Source organism: Bacillus rossius, chromosome 13 (genome assembly GCF_032445375.1).
Source record: "Bacillus rossius redtenbacheri isolate Brsri chromosome 13, Brsri_v3, whole genome shotgun sequence".
NCBI lineage: Eukaryota > Metazoa > Arthropoda > Insecta > Phasmatodea > Bacillidae > Bacillus > Bacillus rossius.
This window is the reverse complement of record NC_086340.1, coordinates 29,693,351-29,719,284: the sequence shown is the minus strand read 5'-3', so window position 1 is coordinate 29,719,284 and position 25,934 is coordinate 29,693,351. Positions and strand designations below refer to the sequence as shown.

General features: G+C 39.5%; 1 protein-coding gene across 4 annotated transcripts in view; it reads right to left on the bottom strand.

Annotated features, from left to right (window-relative positions):
- Positions 1-25,934, bottom strand: part of LOC134538418 (multidrug resistance-associated protein 1-like) — a 190,034-nt gene that overhangs the window by 129,873 nt on the left and 34,227 nt on the right. For all 4 annotated transcript variants that reach the window (XM_063379726.1, XM_063379723.1, XM_063379724.1 and 1 more), the window contains 7 exons: positions 16,108-16,397; positions 15,339-15,485; positions 12,140-12,224; positions 7,065-7,258; positions 6,013-6,189; positions 4,375-4,542; positions 3,872-4,046 (listed from right to left, as the gene is read on the bottom strand). In XM_063379726.1, coding sequence (XP_063235796.1) covers positions 3,872-4,046; positions 4,375-4,542; positions 6,013-6,189; positions 7,065-7,258; positions 12,140-12,224; positions 15,339-15,485; positions 16,108-16,397 — 1,236 coding nt within the window. The remainder of the gene's footprint in view (positions 1-3,871; positions 4,047-4,374; positions 4,543-6,012; positions 6,190-7,064; positions 7,259-12,139; positions 12,225-15,338; positions 15,486-16,107; positions 16,398-25,934) is intronic.

Here is a 25,934-nt window from a genome sequence, read left to right as displayed (position 1 = left end):
AAAAAATTGGGATCTATCCCATCACCATTAAAAAATTTGGCTGTTCTGATACACGCCTTTCTGGTATCAATACTATATTACCACTAATACCTGACACTATAATCAAAATTACTGGTCACACTTTATAAAAATAGTTGAAATAATTTTTTTACATAAATATGTTTGAGATTGTCCACAAAATCAAAAGCAAGTTTGTCAAAAATTGTGGATCACTTATTTATAACATATAAGGTAAACATTAGGAAAGGGAGAAAAGTATTAAAACCAATACTGATACAATTACAGATACATTTCTTCAACAGATTCTATATCCGATACAAAAACGATTAAATACTTTTTGTAAATAATCACAGTGCAAGTCTCCAGAAATTTGAATATTTATAAGTAATAAGTTAGTACCTAAATAATATTTTTTATAAAATGGATTTTTGGTATTTGACCAAAAAAAAAGTTCTTTTACCCCACAAATTTTGGTCCAGCACAATACACATTAACGTGTTTTCTCGCATAATCGTCGCACAATTTATTCTAAAATCAAGTTTGAAAAGTAGGGGTGCGACGATTATGCGGAAAAAAAAAAATTTTTTTGTTAGATTAAGTATTCTAAAAACAAAACCCCTTCATGAAAAGTACGTTTATTTACAAAGTGAAGTATAAAAGAGTACGCCAAAAAATTTAATTTAATAACTTAATAAGTCATGCAACAAAAACCTTTCTTCAAATTTAAATAGAAAAATAAACTTTAAATAGAAAAACAAAATCTGTGATCCAAATGCAAGCTGAAACAAACGCGTTACTACCGTAGTAAACATCACGAGTAAGAGGGATATCAAATGTAGTTAACTCAGTTCCGCATAGAGAGCGCGCGTTGCATGCAATCGGCGAGATATCGATATTCGACTACGTGTGAGAGCTCTATACGGGAAGCAACATAACCAAACAGTAATGATTGCAACAAGCGCTGGCTACATTTTTGTAAGCGGTACACTGCGGTGACGGAGACGAACAATGAAGGTTAAAATGGTTAAAAAGTCTTTAAAAGAAAATTTACACATCAGACAGCTTTGTATTTCTGTTATTTAAATAAGTATCTGTAATTTCTGAATAAACATTATATTTATACTTTAAAATACATTGTTTAATACGGAAAAGATACCTACACAAAGCGCTTGGCATCTAATAGCGGGACCAAAAACATCATGCAACATTTACAGGAGAGGTTTTTTTTTTAATTCAAATTTTGACGCCCTAAAATATGGGTGCGAAATTACGCGCGTGCGACGATTATGCAATAAAAGAGGGTATACCTTTGACCAATAAACAAAAAACACATTCAAGTACAGCCTTGAATTGACGAAAAAATGGAGTTAAAGATTCCTGCAAAACTATAAACAGGTAAATAGAAAATATGTGTAATACCTGAAGGAATTAAATTAATTGCACTTTTTTGTTTTATTATTAGTATTGGTTTTTCAAGTATCAGTTGTAAACAGCTGCAATGGAAATAAAATAAAAAATGAGAATACTGTTTGATAATGAAACAAAAATGATTACATCAGTACATCACTAGTAAACATATTTAACTCAATTTACTTGTAGTTAAACAATGTCTAAGTCATTGGTTTCTATGATTTTCCTTTAAAAATGTACTTAAAATTATTTGAGTAAAGCTTAAAATATTTTTAAAACTATAAAAAATAAAAATAGCAAGTATTTTGGTAGCACACTCATAAACAGAAGACGAATATTAAAGAAAAAATCACCTATAACAAGGTACAGTCCTAGCATTTGCTATGAGCCTAACAGTGATATGGGATGAGGAATAAGAATCCTGTCTTAACACTCACCATTTGGAGAAGGAGGATGAGGACACAATCGCATAACCCTAGAAGGTATACTACCAACCAATGTTCATTTAACTTAAATATTTCATTGAAGTTGACACCGATCCTGGGCCTTAGGACCCTTCTAAGACCATCATTAGCCAATCAAGAACATGATTAATGAGGAATTCCCAACATTCCAAGTGCATCCTGTGTTTATGTTTTCTCTTTTAAATATATACTTGTATTGGTTTACAGTGTCATGTGTTTGGCACGGGACCCCTCAGAGCCATCTCAGGTAAAAGGACTGACTCAAGAGAATGTATAGGCCAGTAGTGCAGTTCCTCGCTCCTCGAGACCGCGCTTTCACGCAGTCTTTGGTCGTGTAACCGTTTTACGACGTAATCGCAATCAACGCCGCAACCACCCAAGTGCATAGTCTCTATTTGATATCTCGGTGGAAAATGGACAGTTAAACCAGCCTAAATAAGAAACAGAGTCTGTGTACAACATTCTTGAAACAGCCACCCTGAGTTCGAGACCAACGCCGTATCTTTACCGTCTGTCGTGGCCCGACCCCCTCTCCTCTACCTCTTGCTCAACCGACAGTGAATCTGCACATAGCCTTCTAGGAAGGCAAATTGGCACCCATCTGAGCTAGTTCTTATTTACAGCAAGCAGTACGGTGACAAAATTTTTAGGGGTGTGCGGGAATAGGTTTTTGTACTGCGGAAAATTTTCGGAAAAAATAAATTATTCCCGCGGGAAACGGGATGGGATCGGGAAAAATTAAAAAAAAAAGCAAATATTTAATTCTAATATGAGAAGATGGTCATTTAAAAGTTTCTTGCAAAGATAGTTGTTTTTTACTGCTATTTCTTTTGTCTGCTTCACTTGCCCTTTTTTCAGCGGCGACTTCATATTTTTTTTAGCATCCTCAAATTCTTTTTTTTATAGAGGGATTTTTATTGAGATGTCTTAGTAATCCAGACGTGCTACCATGCTCACATCTCAAAAATTTTCCACACGAGACACACTTTGCCAGAGATTTACTGTCTGTCAGACGTTCTAAATACTTCCAAACACCTTTAGGTTTACAAGTAACAGGCTGATCGATTGCGAACTCCGTTATTTGTAGGCTGCTAGTTTGTTTTAATATACAACGGCATCGAAAATAGGAACAGATACTTTGCACAAGCCTTAATAACATAACGTCAGCCGACAAAGCCCGCCAAACTAAACAGTAAACAACTATTTTTTTTCTCCCAAAACAAAATCATAGATATTTAGATACTCATGAGCAGTGGTGTAAAACTACGTGATTTCATATTTTTCAAAGTGCCAATACAGTTCTCTACATCGCCACTGCTATCAAGTAATGAGAACGGTTACGCTTCGATTTGTAACGCAATTCTAGTATTTCTTATATCTTTGGCGAAAAGATGTGAATGTTTTGTTTGTGTCCAAGGACACACGGTGGTTTTAGGTTAAGTATTCGATGGTGACGGCAATAACGTTATATAACTGACTATTCACGTATCTTGCAAATTTGTACCCTTGAAGAAATATATTTATGAGCGCATACAATATTTAAGGTACTCCATGTACGTTTTTTATATTCCAATTAGATATGTGTAAACGATTATCATAATTCACTGCACACAACAGCTGTCGCTACGATCGGCATACGTTTAAAAGATGTTGTGCGTTTAAATAGTACGGAAACCCTTCAAAAATATATGCATCCATAAAAAATATTGTTGTAAAAACAGTTTGAATTGATAGAAAACATGTTCACTTGATTAGTAAACATTTGTAAATTTTAAAACAATTTCCCGAAAAATTCGGGAGTAATAAAATTCCCGCCCGGCATTTCGGGAAGCCTATTTTCCCGACTTTTTTCCCGAAGCGTCGGGATCCCGCATACCCCTAAAAATTTTATATTTAAAATGTCCAGAACTAGCGTGAATTTTACTAACGTATACTAAAAAGGGCAGTATAAAAGATATCTTTAGAGTTAAATTCGTAATGTACCGAGAACCACCAACCTGCCTCCGTAGTATCGCCCTCTCCCAAGTGCTGGATCAGGAAGTCTGCGAAAGCTCCCTTCTTCTCAAGCAGCTCCTTGTAAGTGCCTCGTTCTGATATCTCCCCATCCTTCAGTACCACTATGAGATCTACTTCCGGCAAGAAAGTGATGCCATGCGTCACCAGGACTCGCGTCTGTACACAAAATTCAATGCAATAGTCACTGATTTTTAACAATTTTGACTTGGACATATGATCCTCATTTCTCTGAATATGTTCAATGTTTTTCACACATCATAACTCAATCAAGACATTTTTTTTTGTTTGCAGGAACCAACAAAAATATTTTTTTTTCAAACCTTTTTTGAAAAAATTTAAATGATTATTACTTAATTTTAAATTTATTTTGGAACTTTTAACTGAAATCAACAAACTGCTACCAATAATCTAAAAAATATTTCTTTTAATTCATCATTCTTAATTTCAGGGATAACCATCCCTCCTAAGGTAATATAGCACTTGCCTTCTTGCGGAGCATCCCGGCCGGGCCGATGACGTTCTCGAAGATGTGCTTGCCGACGTGGCTGTCGACGGCACTGAGGGGGTCGTCCATGAGGTAGAGGTCGGCGTTGCTGTACACGGCTCGAGCCAGACTCACCCTCTGCTTCTGTCCCCCGCTCAGGTTGATGCCCTGTTCACACACGCATCGCGTCATCCACACCAGCCGCTCCGCGTTGTGCAAGTACCCAGTCTAACTACTGATGACTAGAGATGGTGATTTATAGCATTTAAAATAATAACATTTAGCATTTTGAATTTAAAATTTATCATTTTGTAGCATTTTTAAAAACAAGATTTAGCCAATTCTCTCATTTTACATTACAGAAGAAAAGTGTATTTTTAATAAGCATTAAATAATACACATAATAATTATTAACAACCACAGAAATAAAGATCTAGCACAACTACAGGTTGGCAGGTTTCCAAACAACTTTTTAGCACTTATGAGTGCAATAAATTGAATACTTAAAATTACAATAAATATTTTTTAGCCGTGTTCACAGCTATAGTTGATGTAGAGTGCACAAATAATGTTATTGAAATGCGTTTTTTTTTTTTCCATTTCTTCCCCTTTTTTTTTTTCCCTTTCAATTTTCGCCTTCTTTTGGTTTCCGATCATGCTAGAAACCGTTGCTTGCCGTTTTACCGACTTTTTTTCTTCATCCGATTTCTCTGTGAATCTTTTTTTTGCAGCCTGATGTCCCTCAGATTTAATGTGCTTTTCAAGTACATCTTTCTTTTTTCCACTCCAGACGGCGATTGCATAAATTGCACATTAAAATATTCGTATCACTTTCGTAGAACTGTTCACTTTTGTATTCATTTATGCGATCACGAATGGAAATTAGGTTTCGTCCCATAATTACCACGAGAAATAACAGTACACAACACATTCATGAGTATGCACGTACTTGTAAACACACCACCTTCCACAGACTACACAAGAACACGGCTTTCACGTGAAACACAGCCAGAAAATGGGACTTAACCATTGTTAGCACGGCGAAGCAGAGATGTCGCAATATGGTGGCCTAAAAACTTGTACTCTGCAAGATGACGGACACTCTTCCAACTAGTTGTTCTTTGCTTTGTTTACAATCGCGAGGCACGGAAGGCCATTCTTTAATATTTACGAACAAAAGTGTTGTGAATAACGTGACAATAAGATACTTGTGCTGAATACGCCATAAAATGATGGTTTCTTTTGATACTGAACTGAAACGAAATACAATCGGTAAATAAATTGTGTAGAGTGAAGACGAATCTACATTTTATACCTTGATTTCGCATTTATCTCGGAATAGTCTAGATTTCGCACTTTATAGCGGAAAAAATATAATTTAGCATATTTTCGCATTTATTTTGCGAAAACGAAAAATCACCATCTCTACTGATGACTCAACATGGAAAACTGCTAAAAATGGCAGTGCTGAAATTATATTTTAAGCACAGCTTCCTAAAATGTAAAAGTAAAGATGAACCGACCGTACCTCCCTTCGTCTTTATTCATCCACCTTCAAACCCAAACTCATCTGGTCACTGCAGTTAAAACTAACAAGAGGCAAAGGAATGCAGCGCTCGACACTTGCAAATCACTCACCTTCTCCCCTATCTCGGTCTGGTCACCGGCCGGCAACATCTCCAAGTCTGGCTTCAAGGCACACGCTTCAACCACTCGCAAGTACGCTGAATGGTCCAAGGGCTTTCCAAACGTGATGTTGTCTCTCAGCGAGGCGTTCTGAATCCAAGCCTGCTGTTGCACGTACGCTACCGAACCCTGTAAGAATATCCATCATATCTCACAAAACATCCCTAAAAAGAACCATGCCAAAGCAGAAACATCACCTCTAACCTATTACAATTTACAATATGGTTAAACAGTTTAGTAAAATTACACTTTTTGAAATATCCATTAACAGACTGTCATTTCAATTTTGTAAATTAAGAAGGTATTTTGTTTTCAAAAGAACTGAACACAACTCACTACCATATTCTAATGTACGAAATTCTAAATGAAGTGTTTGTTACAAAGAGTTTACAGAAATTTGAACACACTACTGTTTAAATCACACCCCAAGAAAAGTAACAATTCAATATGAATGACAATGAAGCATGGGCATAAATTTTGGGGGGCCCCCTTCAAAAAGCCCCTCTCTACGAGGCCCCGCATAAGCTTACAAAATTGTAACTGTGAAATGGAAATTATATACATTATCAGCCCCCCCCCCCCCCCTCCCCGCTCCGGGAAACCAAAAGATTTTCTCTCATACATAACGTATTATTTTTAAAGTTTTATTAATACAATAAATTAAGAAAAATTAAAATAAAAAATTTGTACAAAAAATGTTTTTATGCAATGTCACATTACTTACCCAAAATTAACTGGAAAATTTAAATGGAAAATTTCAAACTAAAGAAAATGTCTTACCAGAGGTTCCAATGAAAAATATATATATATTTATATTTAAATTGTTTTGTTTCAACATATATAGAAAGAAAAAAACATATAAACTATGAGCAGTGATGAACAGAAGAAACAGTGATTATACAATGCAGTTCAGAGTTTGCATGGAAGGAAAAGTGTTTGTAGCTCTGGACAGCACGCAGCAGACAAGTGGGGGCGAGAGAGGCGAGAGTGGGCGAGCACAGCACCTTGGTGTTGACCCGGCCAGTCAGCTTGTCCATCTCCCCCAGCAAGGCAGACACGAGCGAGCTCTTGCCCGACCCGACGGTCCCCACCACGGCCACCAGCGAGCCCTGGCTCACCGCCAGGCTGATGTTCCTCAGGACGGGCGGCTCCTCCTTGCCCCACGCGAACGAGCCGTTCTCCACCACTATCGGCTGCTCTGCGACCACACACCACAAACACTTAATTAAATGACTTTCCTTTCCAACATTTCTGATAGTGGTACAGATGTGGCAGGACGAAAATACAGCAGTGTTAGTAGAAATGGCAGAAACGACCAGAGAAGTAATAGTGAGAAATTTGCAAACTGGGCCTCACTCCTTAGCTACTGATGGCTCAGACAACTCAGAAATTCATAAATTGAAGAAATAAAGGAATAGCATGATCTGCTATACTTACTGGAACATTGTGTTCTAGCAACAAATTCGTAAACAAACACTCGGCTCTTGTGACACTGTTATAACTTGCACCTGTCTGTGTGCTTCTGCATGTCTACACATCTGCACTTGCACATGCATCTGCCTCTGTGGGAATATTCAAATTTTTGAATACTAATAATAAAATATTCGTATTTTATTTGACCTCAAATACTAACACTTTGTTAAAACAAATATTTGTTTCCTTACAAATATTCATCACAGCAGCGTTTTATCGCGCATTACCATATAATCGTGCCTCTAAACATAAGCCATTAAAATTATCACCAGTATTACTTTTAGTTTTATGAATCAATGAGCACCTTTTATTTAATAGTTTGATTGAGTGAAGATTAAAATACATAGAGTACTTCAACCACAGTAAACATGTATATTTGGTCACTATAATTTACATTAACTACATTAAGCACATTTGATATAGTAACACCTTAAAAATATTAATATGATATGGAACTACTAATAGTTATTCTAGTTGTATTGATTACGGAACAGAACGATAGATGCATGCACAGACACAGATGCAAACACAGGTGTGCAGACACAGATGCAAGTGCACTGACACAGATGCACACACAGATGCGTGCACACACTCAGAAACACACATACACATACACACACACACACAAAGTGTTTTCCTGTGTCATATTATAAATTGCATGGAAATTCCTTTCAATATGTTTTACAAAAACTTTGCATATTCTGTTTCTTCGTTGCAAAATTCATTTCAGCATATTATTTGCCAAACCATTCAACACAACAACAAAAAAAACACAAAACACGCATTGACTTTATGAAACAAAAATGCCTATTTTTTTCACATGGTTATATGCCAAGCCCAATCTGTGCTTCTAATAATGTGTTTCCCTAAAACTGCGTTTATGATATAAACACGTCACATCAAACCATATAAACAACACAAAACCTAACAATAAAAAGACCCTGTTACTGAAACATTATATTCAAGCCAAAGTAAGCTTAGTGCTTGTATAAAATTGATAACGTTACGGTAAGGCCACCAAGACTACCGGTGCTGTTAGTTCCCACTCGTCCACTTTACTCATGTCGTTAATATACCATCTTAACCATTAATATCCATGCATCCAACTCAACAGCCGTAAACAGAAACACATTCTTCGTAATGGTAGATGCTTTTAGCTTCATCGCTTTATGTTAAACTCATTGCAACTTAAAAATGAGTCATAGAAAGTATTAATGTGAAAAGTGAGGAGGGGAATAAATTAAAATTTAAATACAGTTTTCCCACAGTAGAAATTCAGACGACATTAACCGCAGCCATAAAATTGTATGATCAATAATTTCTGTACATCTGAAAAATCGTAAAGGTTTGCAAGTATGACAAAGACTCTTTACTCTCAAATTGGCCTCCTGCATACACAGACAAATCACTTTCCTCGAACACCAATAACCAGGATTACAGTTAGAGCAGCCACATATTTACAAATAATCAATTGCACTACTGTAGTTTATGAATGCCTGACATCCTGATGGGTCTCTGTACTGCTTGCAGTTGTGGATGAGACGGTATGAATCAAGCCATTGTTGGGCCCAGCCCAGTACTTATTTTAATATGACAAACCTACAAAAGTGACATTGAATATGGTGGGTTTAAATGATTCAAGTCTTCACAAATGATATGCACAAAAATTTCATGAAATCATCCAGCAAATACTTAATGGCAGCAAAAAAAATACAGTTGAAACATATTTTTACGTACCCGGGATTTACGAATCCCCAAGATTTATCGTATTTTTTGACTTGTGCCACCATTATGTGAAAGCATTTCCCACAGTTTACGTTAAAACAGCGTTGCATATAATAGCAAACCATCAAAAGAATTTAGATGGAACAATAAAAGTTGAAAGAGAATAGTGTGAAGTTTGATTATTATTAGGGCTGTGCGGGAAAGGATTTTTTTTTTCGGGAAATTCTCGGGCGGGAAAATATTTTTCCCGCGGGAAACGGGAACGCTATCGGGAAAAATTGATTGAAATATATTAGGGCTGTGTGGGAAAGGATTTTTTTATTCTGGAAATTCTCCGTATGGAAAATATTTTTCCTGCGGGAAACAGAAACGGGATCGGGAAAAAATTGATTGAAATATATGCTTCATATCAATTTTGTATCCTATAAATATGTTTATTTTTTAAAAAAGGTTTCAAAATAATTTATTCTACTTCTTTAATAATTTTTTGACACTGTTTGCATTTTGCGGTTTGGTTAGCATTTTTCTCATAAAATTTCCACACGCCTTTTAACTCGGACGTTATTTTTCCCGAGTTTTCCATACGGACAAAGAAAATATAAACAAATTGCAGAATACCACATAAATTCCACTAAAGATAGCCGACAAGCACCGTAAACTATTAGACAGTGTAACCAACTACCAATACCTCCAAAATGCTGAAGTTTGTTTATCTTTAAACTCAAAAACACTAAAAAATTAACTGTCCGAAAGAAAATATTATACTTTTCTACATTTCAAAGCTATTACGGTAACTTGTATTTAATTTTACAATATAATTATTATTTTTTTATTTTGGCTTTTAAATCTCCGAAAATATGACAAAGAAATACGTGATCCGATCAACAGGAATCATTTATGCTTTGTTTATGGCCTGTTGGCATCCAAAGGAAACTGATTTTCGGACATCTCGTGATGTTTGATAAAGAAAAATATTTTAGATGTTTTAAATCGGCAGAATATTAATTATGACAAAATATTAGTAGTGTCTATATTTTAGTTAAGATAATTAATGGCATAGAAAATTCGGGCATTATTTAATGCAAAACTGGCGTATTGCTGTCATGTTTGACAAGTTTCTCTCGTGAGTAGAGTTGAGATAAAACCATTTTCACGTATTTTTGTTTGTTTTGCTATAAACATCAAGTGAGGCATTCATTATTTTTAATGCTGTCGTATTTCGGGTATGTTATAGGTAATTACGTACGTATGTCAGACATTATGAAAACAAGTTATCATTAAACCTGGAAAAAAAAAGTTTAAAGATTGCTAAAACAGAATAAAGATTTGCGGTTTTCCTTCTTTCCAGCACTGTAAATGTTTATTTTGAAGGAAATGTGTACAGTAGAACCCCTGTCATACACTTTTCAACGGAGGGAACAAAAATGGTGTATGATGGGGGAAAGTGTATGAAAAGGGAATGGCAATAATACAATTTTTTTCCAATCTAGCATACCAGCACAATGTCAGATTAAACATAAATACATATGCGTAAATAATTGCATTATATTAATAAAAGATATGAATTCATCAATATATATATGTATTTATAAAATAAAACCACCAGAAATGTAAAATACAGTCCATAATCAAGTAAAGCTGACATGAGAAACAGTGGCCTTACAAAATGTTATGAAGTCCTTTCTTGGAGGGAGGGGGAAAAGTCACCAAGCCTAAATTAAAAATAAAAATAAATTAGGCTATTGTAAAAAAAATCATAACTATTTGCTTGTTTGTTTTATTTTACAAACAACTTTAAGCAACTAAACAATTTTCAATAAAATTTTAATTTGAGAAACGTAAAATACAAAACAATCCGATCGTAAGTAAATAATAACAAACAGGTATATTCAGTTCAAAAATTAATGAATGCACAAAATATGAGATCCGTGCCTTGGTAAAACGTGTGCACCATTTTCATAATCATTGCTAGTTTGCGCCACTAGTCTCGCTTCGGTGCTGGCTATAGATGCTACTAGCGAAGTGCACAGTCTTCCTGATACTATCCATATCTATGGTGATATAAAGTTATTTTCTTACATTTGCAATGGTAAACAATGAACGTTTTTCAAAATAAAAGCATTAAAACGTAGTTTATAAGGAGGAATATAAAAAAACATTTGTGAATTTTAGGGCTTTTCCGCTTCGTAAAAACGTATGAAACGGGAAATTAATGATTTTATAAGTGTGTGTTCCGGGAAAGTAAACCATTTGTGAAAGTACTTTCGGCGGGACCAAGATTAATTGGCGTATGACACGGAAAATGTATGAAACTGGAACGTATCATTGAGGTTCTACTGTATTAGGTTCATTAGCTGATTGATTTGAGGTTATGTTATATCTAGTAAAGATAAACTTAAATTTCCCGAAAATTTCGGGAAATTTATTTTCCCTCCCGACGGGATAAAAGCCTCTATGTTCCCGAAATTTTTCCCGAATTTCGGGATCCCGCACAGGCCTAATTATTATGCATTACTGAGTGAGCCTGTGGTCAACTGCAGCTTCATTTGCCACTGTAAAAACTTTCATTTTAGGTAGATACAGAAGAAATACTACCTATTTTAGCCGTAACCATTGTGCCAATTCTGGAAAAAAATTTTATATAGTTGTTCGTTTCATCGTTCATAGACCACAAAATCATTATCAAATCAAAATGTTATGTATATATTTATTTATTTATATCTATATCACATTTTTATGGACACGATAACTGCCGTAATTTTTCACAAATCCATTCCAAACTGATACCTAAAATATTTAACCAGACTTAACTACAACGTGTGGCCGGTACAACTATTATTTAATAAAAAAGTGTACATGCACATTAACAATACATACTTACTCTCAACAGGTTCGTGACTGACACTGTTTGGGTCCAGATCCTCTGTGTTCATGAATGTGTTCATTCTTTTCACAGATACGCTCGCCTGGAAAAGAAATTTTCTAAGGTTAGGCCACCTTAACAACAAAACCAACATTTATGTGAAAAAAAAAATTAATAATAACCACCTCTACTAAAATCTATTTTAAGTGACAATTATTCATTTTTAAATGCAAAATAAACATTAGTTTGCATAAGTTCTACTCACAAACTTATACTTGTCAAATACATCTAACAAAAATATAACTGATTTTTGTGAGGACATCAACACAAAAATGTGTTTATGTTTAGTGTGCAACTTTCTACAAGTATGAGCCAGTGAAAACTTGCAATAATTCCCATTTTTAACTTTAAATTATCTATCTAGCTGCCTACTTTTTTATCTGTTATTATGAGAAAATAAGTTATGTTGTATGCATTCATTTTTCATTAAAAACAGAATTTTTTCAAGCATAATTCTATAACTTAGTACATGAAAAAAAAAAAAAAAAATACATGCATGTATATACTTTCACAAATACCAGAAACCAAATATTTATTAAATTTAACTGTTCTTTAGTAAAAAAAAATTAGTTTGTAAATTATGGTTATCGTGAAGAAACTTGTCAAGTTCTAATATAACTCCCAAAATCTTGAAGTAAAAAAAAAATTTACAAACACATCTTACATTAATTATATGAATTCTGAAATTCACATCTTAAATGAGAAGATGTGTCATTCAGAAAAGAGTTAAAATAGTGATGGGTAAAATCCAATTTTCTCTAATTGGTATCTCAAATTCCACTCAAAAAAAAGTGCCTCAAACCTAACCCTTGAATTTGAATCAAAAATACAAAATATTCACGAAATTAAAAGTCATTAACTATGGTGTTAAAACATTCAATACTTTAAATGTTAGCTTCACAAATTAAGTTTTTTGAATCATTGCATATCATTAAGTTATTAAAATTATTATGCAATAAAAGTACAGTAAAATCCCGCAGATGCGACCCCCCTCTGATGCGTCCATTCCGTTTATACGACCGTTTTTTGAGAAACCGTGAAAAATTTAAGCAGAGAAAGTCGAAAATTTGAGTAAAATCGGCTGAAAAACAAGTCTGTTACACTTTGTTGGGCGCTATGTGTTCACTTTATCTTGGCGAGTGCTGTACTGCAAGCAGGCAGGCATACAAAAGACAGCTAAAAATAGATACCACCCCTCTAAACTGTCCACGCTAGCCAATACCAGTAAACTGCGCGCATCACCTGATAGCATCTACGCGTGCGTCTATTGCCGTCCCGGTCCCGTGCCTTTGTCTTGCGACTGGTTAGTGTGATGTGATCTTGCTAGCTGCATCTCAGGTGTCACTGGCCACACAAAGCTGTGTTCACTGTGTTAACGACGTCGCTAGGTGTTTGGTTCTCGGCTATTTTTCTATAACATCGCTGACTTCACACATGCGCAGATAAACAAAAAAATTTGCGTGGAATTATGCTATACACCTCGGACTTGCATACCTCGAACTTTGGGTTCCGATAAATACTCGCGCTAAGTGAACTCGCGTCACGCGAGTTCGGCTATGCTAGCCGGCTGGTGGTTATTTTCGTTCAAAACGCGGCGAAGGAACTTGTGTGGATCAGGTAGAAAACATTCGGCTATAAACGAAAGATATAAGAACAATGCTATCCTGAAATGCTGTGACATGTTTTTGGAGTAGATAATCACAGCGACAGACCAACAGGATGCGCTCCCGACCTTGCTGTCAGGGATGTTTATTTTGACAGCTCAAGCAATTATCTTTTCCACGGCCCTTCACAGCGTAAAAAAAAGAAAAAAAAACATGTTGGAATGCAGACGGAAAAGTAACTATGCAGTAAAATAAATATATTTACGGCCCCGCTAAATTTTTCTACTCAATAAAATTTTAGGTATTAGAGATTTTTCAGCAGAAACTGCTGTGTGACTAATAAACAAATTGTATCATAAAAACTTATAAAGTATTTATTAACGGAGAAGGACAGTCGAATAAGCCCATAAAAATATTTATTTTACGGAGAATGGACTATACAACTTGGCTTTTGTCGCACGCGGTGTGGGAGGGGAGGAAGATGCTGACAGTTTCTCACGCAGAAGGTTGAAAAGGGAGGGAATGTGTTGAAATGTTAGTTGGATAAAGGGAGGGGCGGGTAAGATAACATGACAGCTGAGACGGCTTTTCGTGCGATAGTGGACGCGCCGAGCTCGGCTAGACACTGCCCGAGCGGCATTCACACGATGTATCCGACGATGCGGTGACACCCCGAATTCTCTATTGCGACCACTCCGTTTATAAGTCCGTTTTTCCGGAAACCGTGAGGGGTCGCATCAGCGGGATTCTACTGTACAATATCTTGGAGAACAGTATTATAAGTACACAAAAAAAACATAACAGAACTACTTAACTTGGAGTTCCTATTGTTTGAATTTTGAATTTACTACATTTCCTTCAATATTTTTACTACAAATCTTTTTCCTCAAAACCTCAACTCTTTCGATAGTACTCGAAGGATAGAGGATTCAACCAGTTCATCCCTAAATAAAAACTGACTGCATTCAATGTGAGGGTCTCAATTGCCAAGGATATAACCTTTGATGTACATCCAGCCAAGTGATGAAGATTAAGTGAATTCCTGGTTACATATCACATTTCCAATGAGCCCAAGGAATTTCAACCTTATAGGAGTGAAAACTTAAATATTTAGTAAAATAGTATTGAAAATAAGGTTTGAAGTTACATTATCACCACTAACATGCCTACAAGAACTTACTTAACCACTGAAAACAGTCATAACAAATTACTTAAATCTTATAATAAATGCAACCCATACGCAAACTTCCGTGTTTGAAATTTTGCCATTTCAATACATGTCCAAAAACTACTTGGCCAACCGAATATGAGCAAGTAAACTCTGTCAATAACAAAATTCCACATAACCTAAAGGGTTAAGTTTTCATGGTTACTTTTAACTAATTTAGTCAATATATCACTTCTGAACAACTTACTTATGGCAGGCCCTAATCAGCCAATACTTAGAAATGGCTCTAAACCTAATTTTTAAAAAGTTATATATCTCTAGCTTAAAATGCAACTTATACTGCTTACAACAAACATACGGAACAGACAAAATAATTTGCACCTACCTGAACCAAGTTTGTAATCAGCATTGGCAGCATTGATAGAGGAAAGCGCAGTATATTGAACAAAGACAATGAAACAAAAGCAGTTTTTGCATCCAAAATGTTCGTCTCATCCACGAGTATAAATGTAGCAAATGAAACCAATGATACCTAGAAAAAAACCAAAACAGAATTTAATCAATAAAGTATAAAACAACACACTCATATTATTACCAAAGTATAATTCACCACTAATTAGATTATTACACCTGCCCCTCAAAGTAAAGCTCTAATTAGTTCCAGGAAAACAGAGCTCTAATCAAAACAGTGCTATTCAAATACTTTGTTTTCCTTGAAAGACATTTAAAAAACAAACATTTCAACTGCATTTTAAGATTTAACAACCTAAAATTAAAGTGTAAAAAAATTTAAAGACTACACTGTATACATAACGGAGCTTAAAGTTTCTATTTTAGAAAGATTATTTAACTTGTTAATGCAATTCCAGACACTGTTATTTTCTAAATCCATGTCTACCATGATATGCTAACCACATGAATTGCACTGTGAATCGGCAACAGTTGTATCGGCATATCGGCAAAATTTTGTGAATCGGTGCAGTTCTACTTATTTGGTCACTTATTTCTCACTGAACTTTTTTTTTTAAATAGTATGGTTTTATCTAAATCTCTGCACATCATATGTGTGCCCAGGTAGGCGGGGCCCTTAACAAAATGTAACTTAAGTGATGCAACACTAAAACTACAATACTGTTAACTATTTCTTCCCTCACCAAGAACGGGGCGCAGGTCCAGATGAAGGACGTCCCAGCGTTGAGGTACGCCGCCTGCTTCAGGACCTTCATCTCCTTGCCGCGGATCCTCAGCACCTGCTCCTCGAACGACGGCTCCCAGGCGTACAGCTTCAGCACCTTGATGCCGCTCAGGATCTCGTTCATGAGCTTCACCCGCTCGTCCTTGTTCTTCATCTGGCGGATCTGCAGCGTCTTCGACTTGTTGGCGATGTACCCGTTCACCGGGATCAGGATTATCATCACCGCAAGGCCGGCGAGCACCGACGGACCTGCGACCAAGTGGCACATCCTGTTGTGCGGATGCCCCAGCGCAGTCTCACTCGCTGCCCGGCAGCAACTGTCTGCTCGAGGCGCGCTACGTTCGTCATTCCCGGCCCGCCACCAGAGTGTTCCGGTCACTTCGTGTTGACGCCGCAATCACACCATTACTCACATGCAAGTTACTTGGTAAATAATGTTCCCCCTTGACCAAACCAAAAGTTTATACCTAGAGATGGTGATTTATAGCATTTAAAATAATAACATTTAGCATTTTGAATTTGAAATTTAGCATTTTGTAGCATTTTTAAAATCAAAATTTAGCCAATTCTCTCATTTTACATTACCGAAGAAAAGTATATTTTTAAAAAGCATTAAATAATACACACATTAATTATTAACAACCACAGAAATAAAGATCTAGCACAACTACAAAGATAGCCTATCTTGGCAGATTTCCAAACAACTTTTTAGCACTTATGAGTGCAATAAATCGAATACTTAAAATTACAATAAATATTTTTTAGCCGTGTTTATGGCCATAGTTTATGTAGAGTGCACAAATAATGTTATTGAAACTCGTTTTTTCAATATTTTTTTTTCGTTTCTTCAATTTTCGCATTCTTTTGGTTTTTGATCATGCCAGAAACCGTTGCTTGCCGTTTTACCAACTTTTTTTCTTCATCCGATTTCTCGGTGAATCTTTTTTTTGCAGCCTGATGTCCCTCAGATTTAATGTGCTTTTCAAGTACATCTTTCTTTTTTCTACTCCAGACGGCGATTGCATAAATTGCACATTAAAATTGAAGCGCCCGCCGCGCTTCTGTGACGTCATCTCCGTGCCGCAGCCTTCCTTTCCTTCTCCCCTCTTAACCCCTCTCCGCCTCAAGGTGCCAATTTCCCCTTCCCTTTCTTTCCCCCTAGCCTCTCCTCAATTGTAGCGACTGCAACGCCATCTAGCGAATAGTATAACTGAGCGCGTATAACTTTTAATTGTCTATTTCGTGGGTCTCTCTTGGTGGAAGCAGGTCGTCTCTGGCCCGGTCGAGGGGCAGCTCGTCTAGGTAAAATTCTTCAGGAGACGGAGTTAGTGTGTGCACACGATGGCCGTGCGAGTAACGTAAATATTAAATATGCTTGCCAGCCTTGATTTTCATGTAGCCATCCCTTTTGACTTTGACCTTCACTTAATTTATTTTCTGTGTAATATTTTCTTTTGTTTCTTCTTTCTGCTGGAAGCATTTGCTTACTCCCTCCTGCATGTGGTTTTGATTTTAGTTGCTGCGCGACTTGCATTGTCGGCAGTGGACTCTTAACTTATTTCAACGGCATCCAGACCACGCTTTGATTGCTTTTGGTTTAGAAGTAAGCACGTTAAGTGCCCGATGCCGCCTTTGTATTTTTTTTTCATAAGAGCTTTCAGCTCCGTATGACGTAATTTTACGCATCGTTTTGCCTCGATTTTGCCCTCTTTCTTTTCCTCCCAGCTGTACCCCCGACCGGAGCCATTTGGTTAAGGCATACCCCCCGTGATCTAGCATATTTTGTTTGAGCACTTCTCTGTATTACGCTTACCTAGGCTTGGCAGTGAATGTCATCATGACGAGACCCACTGAAAATTGTAGCTGTAACAAACCATGTAACCGATCCCTCGCTTCTCTCTTGGGCTTGCATTTCTGTCCGCGGGACTACGCTCTCTATGAGTAATAGATATTTAATATGTTTTTTCGAGGAGTGCACAATTAACGTTGTAGTACATAATTCCTTGCCCCTACACGTGTTTGGACCGCTCGTATAGTCTGTATGTATATTGAGTCAGTTCCTAAAGTTGTTAACAGCAACGTACGTCTTGTGAATCACGTGTGTAATGACATAATGTTCACTATGATTTTGGTCTTCGCTCGCCTCCGGGCCGTAACGTAATGCGTACGCACGTATACTTGAATATCGGTTTCTCTCCTCTCTTATAGTGTGTGGTAACTGAGTAATAATTTCGCACAGAAATTGAGAAAATGTCTATCCCCATTGTCAGAGGCGACTGTTTTATACTGCATGATCCAGGGCATGCCTAGGAAATTCAACTTGTAACGGAGAGAGAGAAAGAATATTAACTTGTTGCTTGTTGCTTGTTGTTTCGTACGATTGTAAGAGATACGCAGTAGTAGTTTGTTTGTTGAATCAGAGTACATTGGGCACAAGGTTCACCCTAGTTTTTTCCATAAGTAAGGACTCAGTAAAGACATAAGGAGTGAAAATCATTGTGAAGGGAATAAACTTCATTAAATGTATGCTAATTTGTATTTGCTACGCACATGCCTCTAGCTGGCATCGAATCCGTTGACAGTGTATGTATATGTGTTAAGTTTGCGAAATTATAACGTTGTTGAGTGCGACTCATGTTCTTTATTTGTATTTATGATTTATCACTTTCTGCTTAACTGTCTTTTCTAGCAAAGACCCCACACACGATTTTCTTGTGCCCCCATACACTTCGCTTGCATGAGTAGGATAATCAGTAGGAGTGTTTGGTGGCGCATGGATGCACCCTGGTGGTATGCTTAACTGGATACCCCCACGCTGCAAAACTGCGCTACTCTGCTTTTTAGGCAGATTATAGTGATAAATCCGTTTGTATTGTTTGTTTCGGTGCACCATGGCCGTCTCCGTGAGCTGGGTTTACCAGTTGCACAAGACCGATTTGGCGCTGCATCTCGAGGAAAATGGTCTGCCCTTGGCGGACACCGATACCGTCGCCGAGATGAGGGCGCGTTTGGTTGACTACCTGCGTAAATCCGCAGGAGCCGCATCTGAAGTCACGACCAGGCAGCCCCCAGCTGATGTGAGTCCTTCCTCGTCCTCATTTAACGTAAAACTTTTTTTTGCCGCCCTTAAAACCATCCCGTTCCTGGGTGGAAGTGATCCCAGGCAGATCTTAGATTTTGTGATTAAGGCTGAGAGCCTGCATAAATTAAATTTAGTTCCACTTGAGGCTTTTCTGAAAGCACTCTTAAGTAAAGTTACGGACATCCATGTACCTCTGTTAAATGAGGCCATTGCTCAGGGTACGAGCTTTGATAAGTTTAAAAAATCACTGGTATGTTCAGTGTGTCCGCCTAGGGTTCTAGATGCCTGTAAGAGGGAGCTAGTGTGGCGCTTCCAAAACCCAGATGAAACCATTATGGAATATGTCACGTCGGTTACCGCGTACGCGGGAGCCTTAGAGCTGGGTACCCCGGAAGAGGAGTTTGTCCAACTTATTTTGGGTAATTTGGCCCCCGTGGTGTGGCAGAACTGCTCGATGCTCGCTCCTCCCACCTCGCTCGCAAGCCTACGGACTTGGGCGGGCGAAGTGGAAAGTCGCCTTGTTTCTCTTGCTAAGTATCAAGCTGAGTTCCCGGCAAAGCGCCCCAGCTCGGTGAAAAGTGACTCTCGTTTTGACGGACGTATTTTTACGTCGCAGTCCGCCCCCCCCGTTCTCACTCCCCGTAGCCCGAAACTCCGTGACGTGGCAGACACCTCCACGCCTCGTGTGTTTGACAGCCTGCCTCGCGGCGAGCGTTCTGCCCATTTCACGCCTGGGCCCGAGGCGCGGGCCGCAGCTCGCGCGGCCATGAGTTTACCGCCTGAGGTAACCGCGCCCGTGGGCTCGCGGTCCGCGACCTTGACCCAGTCACGGCAGCTAGTGACCTTGGACACCCGCCGCGGAGCCGGCAGGTGTGCCAATTGTAGCGCCTTTGGACACGTCACGTATGAGTGTACTGTTCCGCGGGTGGAAATAAATCAACGTAGATGTTTTCGGTGTAAGGCAGTGGGACATTATAGGAGCGACTGCACGGGAACTGAGAGACAGCCTCGTGCGGAAAACTAATCTGGACGGGACGGAAAAGAGGTCGTATCCGTCGGCTACTCAAAAAATCCTCTGAACCCACTCATTTACATTTCCTCCCAATTAAAATTCAGAAACATTTATTTCCAGCCTTAGTCGATACCGGTGCTACCCGGTCTGTTATTAGTGAAAAATGTTTCATCACATTAGTGCAGTTGTACCCTCAACTTTCACAACGAGTTGTATCGGATGATTCCGTAAGGAATATCGTTGTCGCTAACGGGCAAGGCATACGCACATGTAAATCTATTATAATTCATTTTAAAATCCATGGATTTTCCTGGAGTTGGCCGTTTGTCGTTGTCCCCGGGATTTTGCCGAATCTAATCCTTGGCTTAGATTTTTTGGGCAAATCACGCTGTCGACTCAGTCCCGCCAACCATGAACTGCAATTTGATTTCGCTCCTGCTGTAAAAATTCGTTTGCGTCATGAGGTCCGCGAACCCATAGTTATGAGTTGCAATGATTCCGATAACGCGATGCGCGATCAAGCCATCGCCGCTCTCGTGCGGGAGTTTCCTGACGTGATAACACGTAAGATCGGCAGATGTGACATCTTGCCTTTTCGTTTTCATGTTACCGACGAAGTGCCCGTTTTTGCCAAATATTTGAAGGTTTCTCCCCCTAAGCTGCAGGCCATGCGCGCCATTATCGACAGATTACTCGCTGCCGGCGTCGTTACCCCTTCGACATCCGAGTTTTGCACCCCTACTTTTTTGGTTGCTAAGAAGGGGGGCTCTGAGTGGCGCCTTGTGCATAACTTTAAACCTCTCAACAAGAAGGTAATTCATCCAGTTTGGCCAATACCGACGGTAGAGAGCGCCTTACAACACTTGGGTAAAGCCAAAATATTTTCCATCATCGACCTCAACGACAGTTACCATCAATGCTTGCTTGATCCCGCCTGTAGAAAATACACTGCCTTTTCAACCCCTTTTGGCCACTACGAATTCAACAGAATTCCGATGGGTGTAAGTTTCGGGAGCGAAGCCATGAGCCGTGTTCTGGACCATGTGCTAAGCGACCTTAAATACAAATTTGTTTTTAACTATATCGACGACATAATTGTATATAGTAATTCACTTTCAGAACATCTTGATCACCTTAAGCAAGTCTTGGCACGTCTGAGAAACGCGCATCTTACTGTTAATCCACATAAAATTTCCTTGGCACAAGACTCAGTAAAATTTTTAGGCTATGTAATTTCAGAAGGGAAACTTCACATGGATCCGGATAAGGTCGCCCCCGTGGCTACTTTTCCGCGTCCAAAGACTTTGAAGGGAATTCAAAAATTTCTCGGCATGCTGGGGTATTATGCGCGTTTTATCCCAGATTTTGCCACGATTTGCGCGCCGTTGAATCGGTTGCGAAAGAAAAACGCTGCTTTTGTTTGGGGTGAGGAACAGGAAACGGCCTTTCAATCTCTAAGAAAATGTTTGTGTTCCGCCCCCGTGTTAATTCTCCCCGACTTCAATAAACGTTTTGCCCTGCAGGTTGATGCTTCCTCAGTAGCCCTTGGAGCCGTCCTCGGACACATGGAGAACGGAAAATTGAGACCAATTGCTTTCGCAAGTCGAACCCTCTCAGAGTCAGAGCGCCGCTTGGGCACCTATGAGAAGGAGGCCCTTGCGTGCCTTTTCGGACTCGAAAAATTCGAGTGTTACTTGGATTGTAGAGAGTTCGACCTGTATACAGACAACCAGGCCTTAAGTTGGCTGTGCAATCATCCCTCGCAGCTCGGGAAGCTTGGGCGTTGGATACTGCGGTTGTCAAAATTCCGATTTGTAATCCATCACCTAAGAGGTGCGGAGAACGTTGTGGCCGACAGTTTATCTAGAATGTTCAACCCGGATGATTTTGAAATTGATAACCCTTCCCCCCCGGATGCGGTTGAGTTTATTTCGGTGTGCAAAATCTTCCCCGAATCCTTCATAAACCTGAAAGCCTGCCAGCAGGATGATCCTGCATGTATTCGAATCCGGAACGATTTGCAATGTGGAATGGCCTTACCCTTTGCCGAGAAGGATGGGTTGTTAGTGTATGCTGGCCCGTCAGGACGAGCTCAGAAAGTTGTCGTCCCTGAAAAACTTAAGGGTATGATTATCACATATTTCCATGCCTCACTTGTGGGTGGGCACATGGGAATAGATAAAACGTATCGTAAAATTGCCCAACATTTTTTCTGGCCAGAAATGCGTCAAGACGTGCGCGATTTTGTACGCGCCTGTATTGACTGTCAGCTATCAAAGCCCCCACACAATGCTAAAGTAGGGCTTTACTGTGCCGACGCTCCCGTCGCCCCTTGGCAGGTTCTGCATATTGATATTTTCGGACCGCTGACGCGATCAAAAAAGGGCAACGTATGCTTATTAGTAATTCTAGATATTTTTACTAAATTTGTTGTTTTAACCCCCCTTAAAAACATGAAGGCGTCGTCCATAGTAAAAGTTCTTAAGGAACAGGTGTTTAAAATCTTAGGCCCGCCGTGTATTGTAGTATCAGACAACGCTAAATACTTTCAGTCGAACTTATACAAAAATTTCTTGTTTGAATTTTCTGTAAAGCCGGTGTACAGTTCACCGTATTTTCCACAGGGAAATATGAGTGAGAGAACCAACAAGGTTCTCAAGGGAATTTTCACTTCGTTCTACCGCGCCGACCAGACTCTCTGGGACGCCGATCTTGAACTTTTAAATATTGGTTTGAACGCAGCTCATCACAGTTCTACAGGGCATCCCCCCTCCGTGCCTTTCCTGGGGAGGGAACTTACCTTACCCTTGCTCAACCAGTGGGGGTTGCCACCTGTCGACTCTAGTTTGTCAAGTGTAGAGTTAGATCGTGTCTTGGAAGACGTTACTAAGAATTTAGCTAAGGCTAGGGAAAACGTGGCACGAAATTATGATGCAAAAAGGGCAGCCCATTCATTCGCTGTTGGCGACGTTGTGCTCTGCCGCTCTTACGTTTTGCCCTCATTAGCGGCTAGCCTAAACGTCAAACTTTTGCCGCCCTATGACGGGCCGTTTTTGATTACTAAGTTTTTAGCAGCTAACACTGTTCAGTTACAGCTAATGAGCAATAAACGTAAGTGGCGTAAGGCACACGTAACACAGCTAAAGCGTTTCATTCAGTGATTTAATGCAACGTTTTGGCGGCTAGTGGAAACCTTAAGATACTTAAGTTTTTTTTTTTTTTTTTTTTGTGTGTGTATTACTACTTTAGGTATGTTTTCTAATTAGATTGTAGAATTGTTAGTAACAGGATACAGTGTTCAGTCGCAGTTCAGTTGATGATTACAGTTTCCTTCAAGCGCGCGCGCCTCCTTTCTACCCCTCCCTTGGGCTGTGCGCGGACAACTCTACGAGAAGCCTGCTACGTCTCTGCTTTGCCGCTGCCCCTCCGCCCCCTACGCCGCCAGCCCTTGACTGCTGCGGGGTGAGGAGACTGTTGGACGGCGTGGAGATCTGGTGACAGACTCTCCGCTGTTCGGACGCCACCGCCGCCGCGGTTCAGCTCTAGAGGTATTCTCGGCCCGCCAGAAGACGTCTGCGGGAAGGATGCTGCAGAGTTCCGATGTCCGCCACTTAGCGCTGAGTGGCTGAGACGAGGAAAAGCGCCGAGCTCTGCCTGAACCCCTTGCAACCTTGTACCGCCAGAATAGGTCACCTGATACGGCGCTTATCGTTTCTCTCTTTCACTTCAGAAAAAATGGAGGGGGACCTGTCAGCGACACGTCGGACGCGAGTCGCCTGTATTCTACTTGTGCAGCTCCAAGGAGATCGCGGTCCCCTGTTGGAGCTGCCACCCGTCGCACCGCTGAAACGAACACGTTGCTGCCCCCTCCAGCGGCACGATCCGGCTAGTTTCAAGTCATTTCTACATCGTCTGAATCAAGGCGTTCGCAAGATACAAGAAGTTGGCTCATGTCACAAACACTGAACTTCAACACGACTTTAAGCTCGGGCTCACAGGGCAGAAGACTTCGTAAGGGGTGGGGGTTGAAGCGCCCGCCGCGCTTCTGTGACGTCATCTCCGTGCCGCAGCCTTCCTTTCCTTCTCCCCTCTTAACCCCTCTCCGCCTCAAGGTGCCAATTTCCCCTTCCCTTTCTTTCCCCCTAGCCTCTCCTCAATTGTAGCGACTGCAACGCCATCTAGCGAATAGTATAACTGAGCGCGTATAACTTTTAATTGTCTATTTCGTGGGTCTCTCTTGGTGGAAGCAGGTCGTCTCTGGCCCGGTCGAGGGGCAGCTCGTCTAGGTAAAATTCTTCAGGAGACGGAGTTAGTGTGTGCACACGATGGCCGTGCGAGTAACGTAAATATTAAATATGCTTGCCAGCCTTGATTTTCATGTAGCCATCCCTTTTGACTTTGACCTTCACTTAATTTATTTTCTGTGTAATATTTTCTTTTGTTTCTTCTTTCTGCTGGAAGCATTTGCTTACTCCCTCCTGCATGTGGTTTTGATTTTAGTTGCTGCGCGACTTGCATTGTCGGCAGTGGACTCTTAACTTATTTCAACGGCATCCAGACCACGCTTTGATTGCTTTTGGTTTAGAAGTAAGCACGTTAAGTGCCCGATGCCGCCTTTGTATTTTTTTTTCATAAGAGCTTTCAGCTCCGTATGACGTAATTTTACGCATCGTTTTGCCTCGATTTTGCCCTCTTTCTTTTCCTCCCAGCTGTACCCCCGACCGGAGCCATTTGGTTAAGGCATACCCCCCGTGATCTAGCATATTTTGTTTGAGCACTTCTCTGTATTACGCTTACCTAGGCTTGGCAGTGAATGTCATCATGACGAGACCCACTGAAAATTGTAGCTGTAACAAACCATGTAACCGATCCCTCGCTTCTCTCTTGGGCTTGCATTTCTGTCCGCGGGACTACGCTCTCTATGAGTAATAGATATTTAATATGTTTTTTCGAGGAGTGCACAATTAACGTTGTAGTACATAATTCCTTGCCCCTACACGTGTTTGGACCGCTCGTATAGTCTGTATGTATATTGAGTCAGTTCCTAAAGTTGTTAACAGCAACGTACGTCTTGTGAATCACGTGTGTAATGACATAATGTTCACTATGATTTTGGTCTTCGCTCGCCTCCGGGCCGTAACGTAATGCGTACGCACGTATACTTGAATATCGGTTTCTCTCCTCTCTTATAGTGTGTGGTAACTGAGTAATAATTTCGCACAGAAATTGAGAAAATGTCTATCCCCATTGTCAGAGGCGACTGTTTTATACTGCATGATCCAGGGCATGCCTAGGAAATTCAACTTGTAACGGAGAGAGAGAAAGAATATTAACTTGTTGCTTGTTGCTTGTTGTTTCGTACGATTGTAAGAGATACGCAGTAGTAGTTTGTTTGTTGAATCAGATTACATTGGGCACAAGGTTCACCCTAGTTTTTTCCATAAGTAAGGACTCAGTAAAGACATAAGGAGTGAAAATCATTGTGAAGGGAATAAACTTCATTAAATGTATGCTAATTTGTATTTGCTACGCACATGCCTCTAGCTGGCATCGAATCCGTTGACAGTGTATGTATATGTGTTAAGTTTGCGAACTTATAACGTTGTTGAGTGCGACTCATGTTCTTTATTTGTATTTATGATTTATCACTTTCTGCTTAACTGTCTTTTCTAGCAAAGACCCCACACACGAT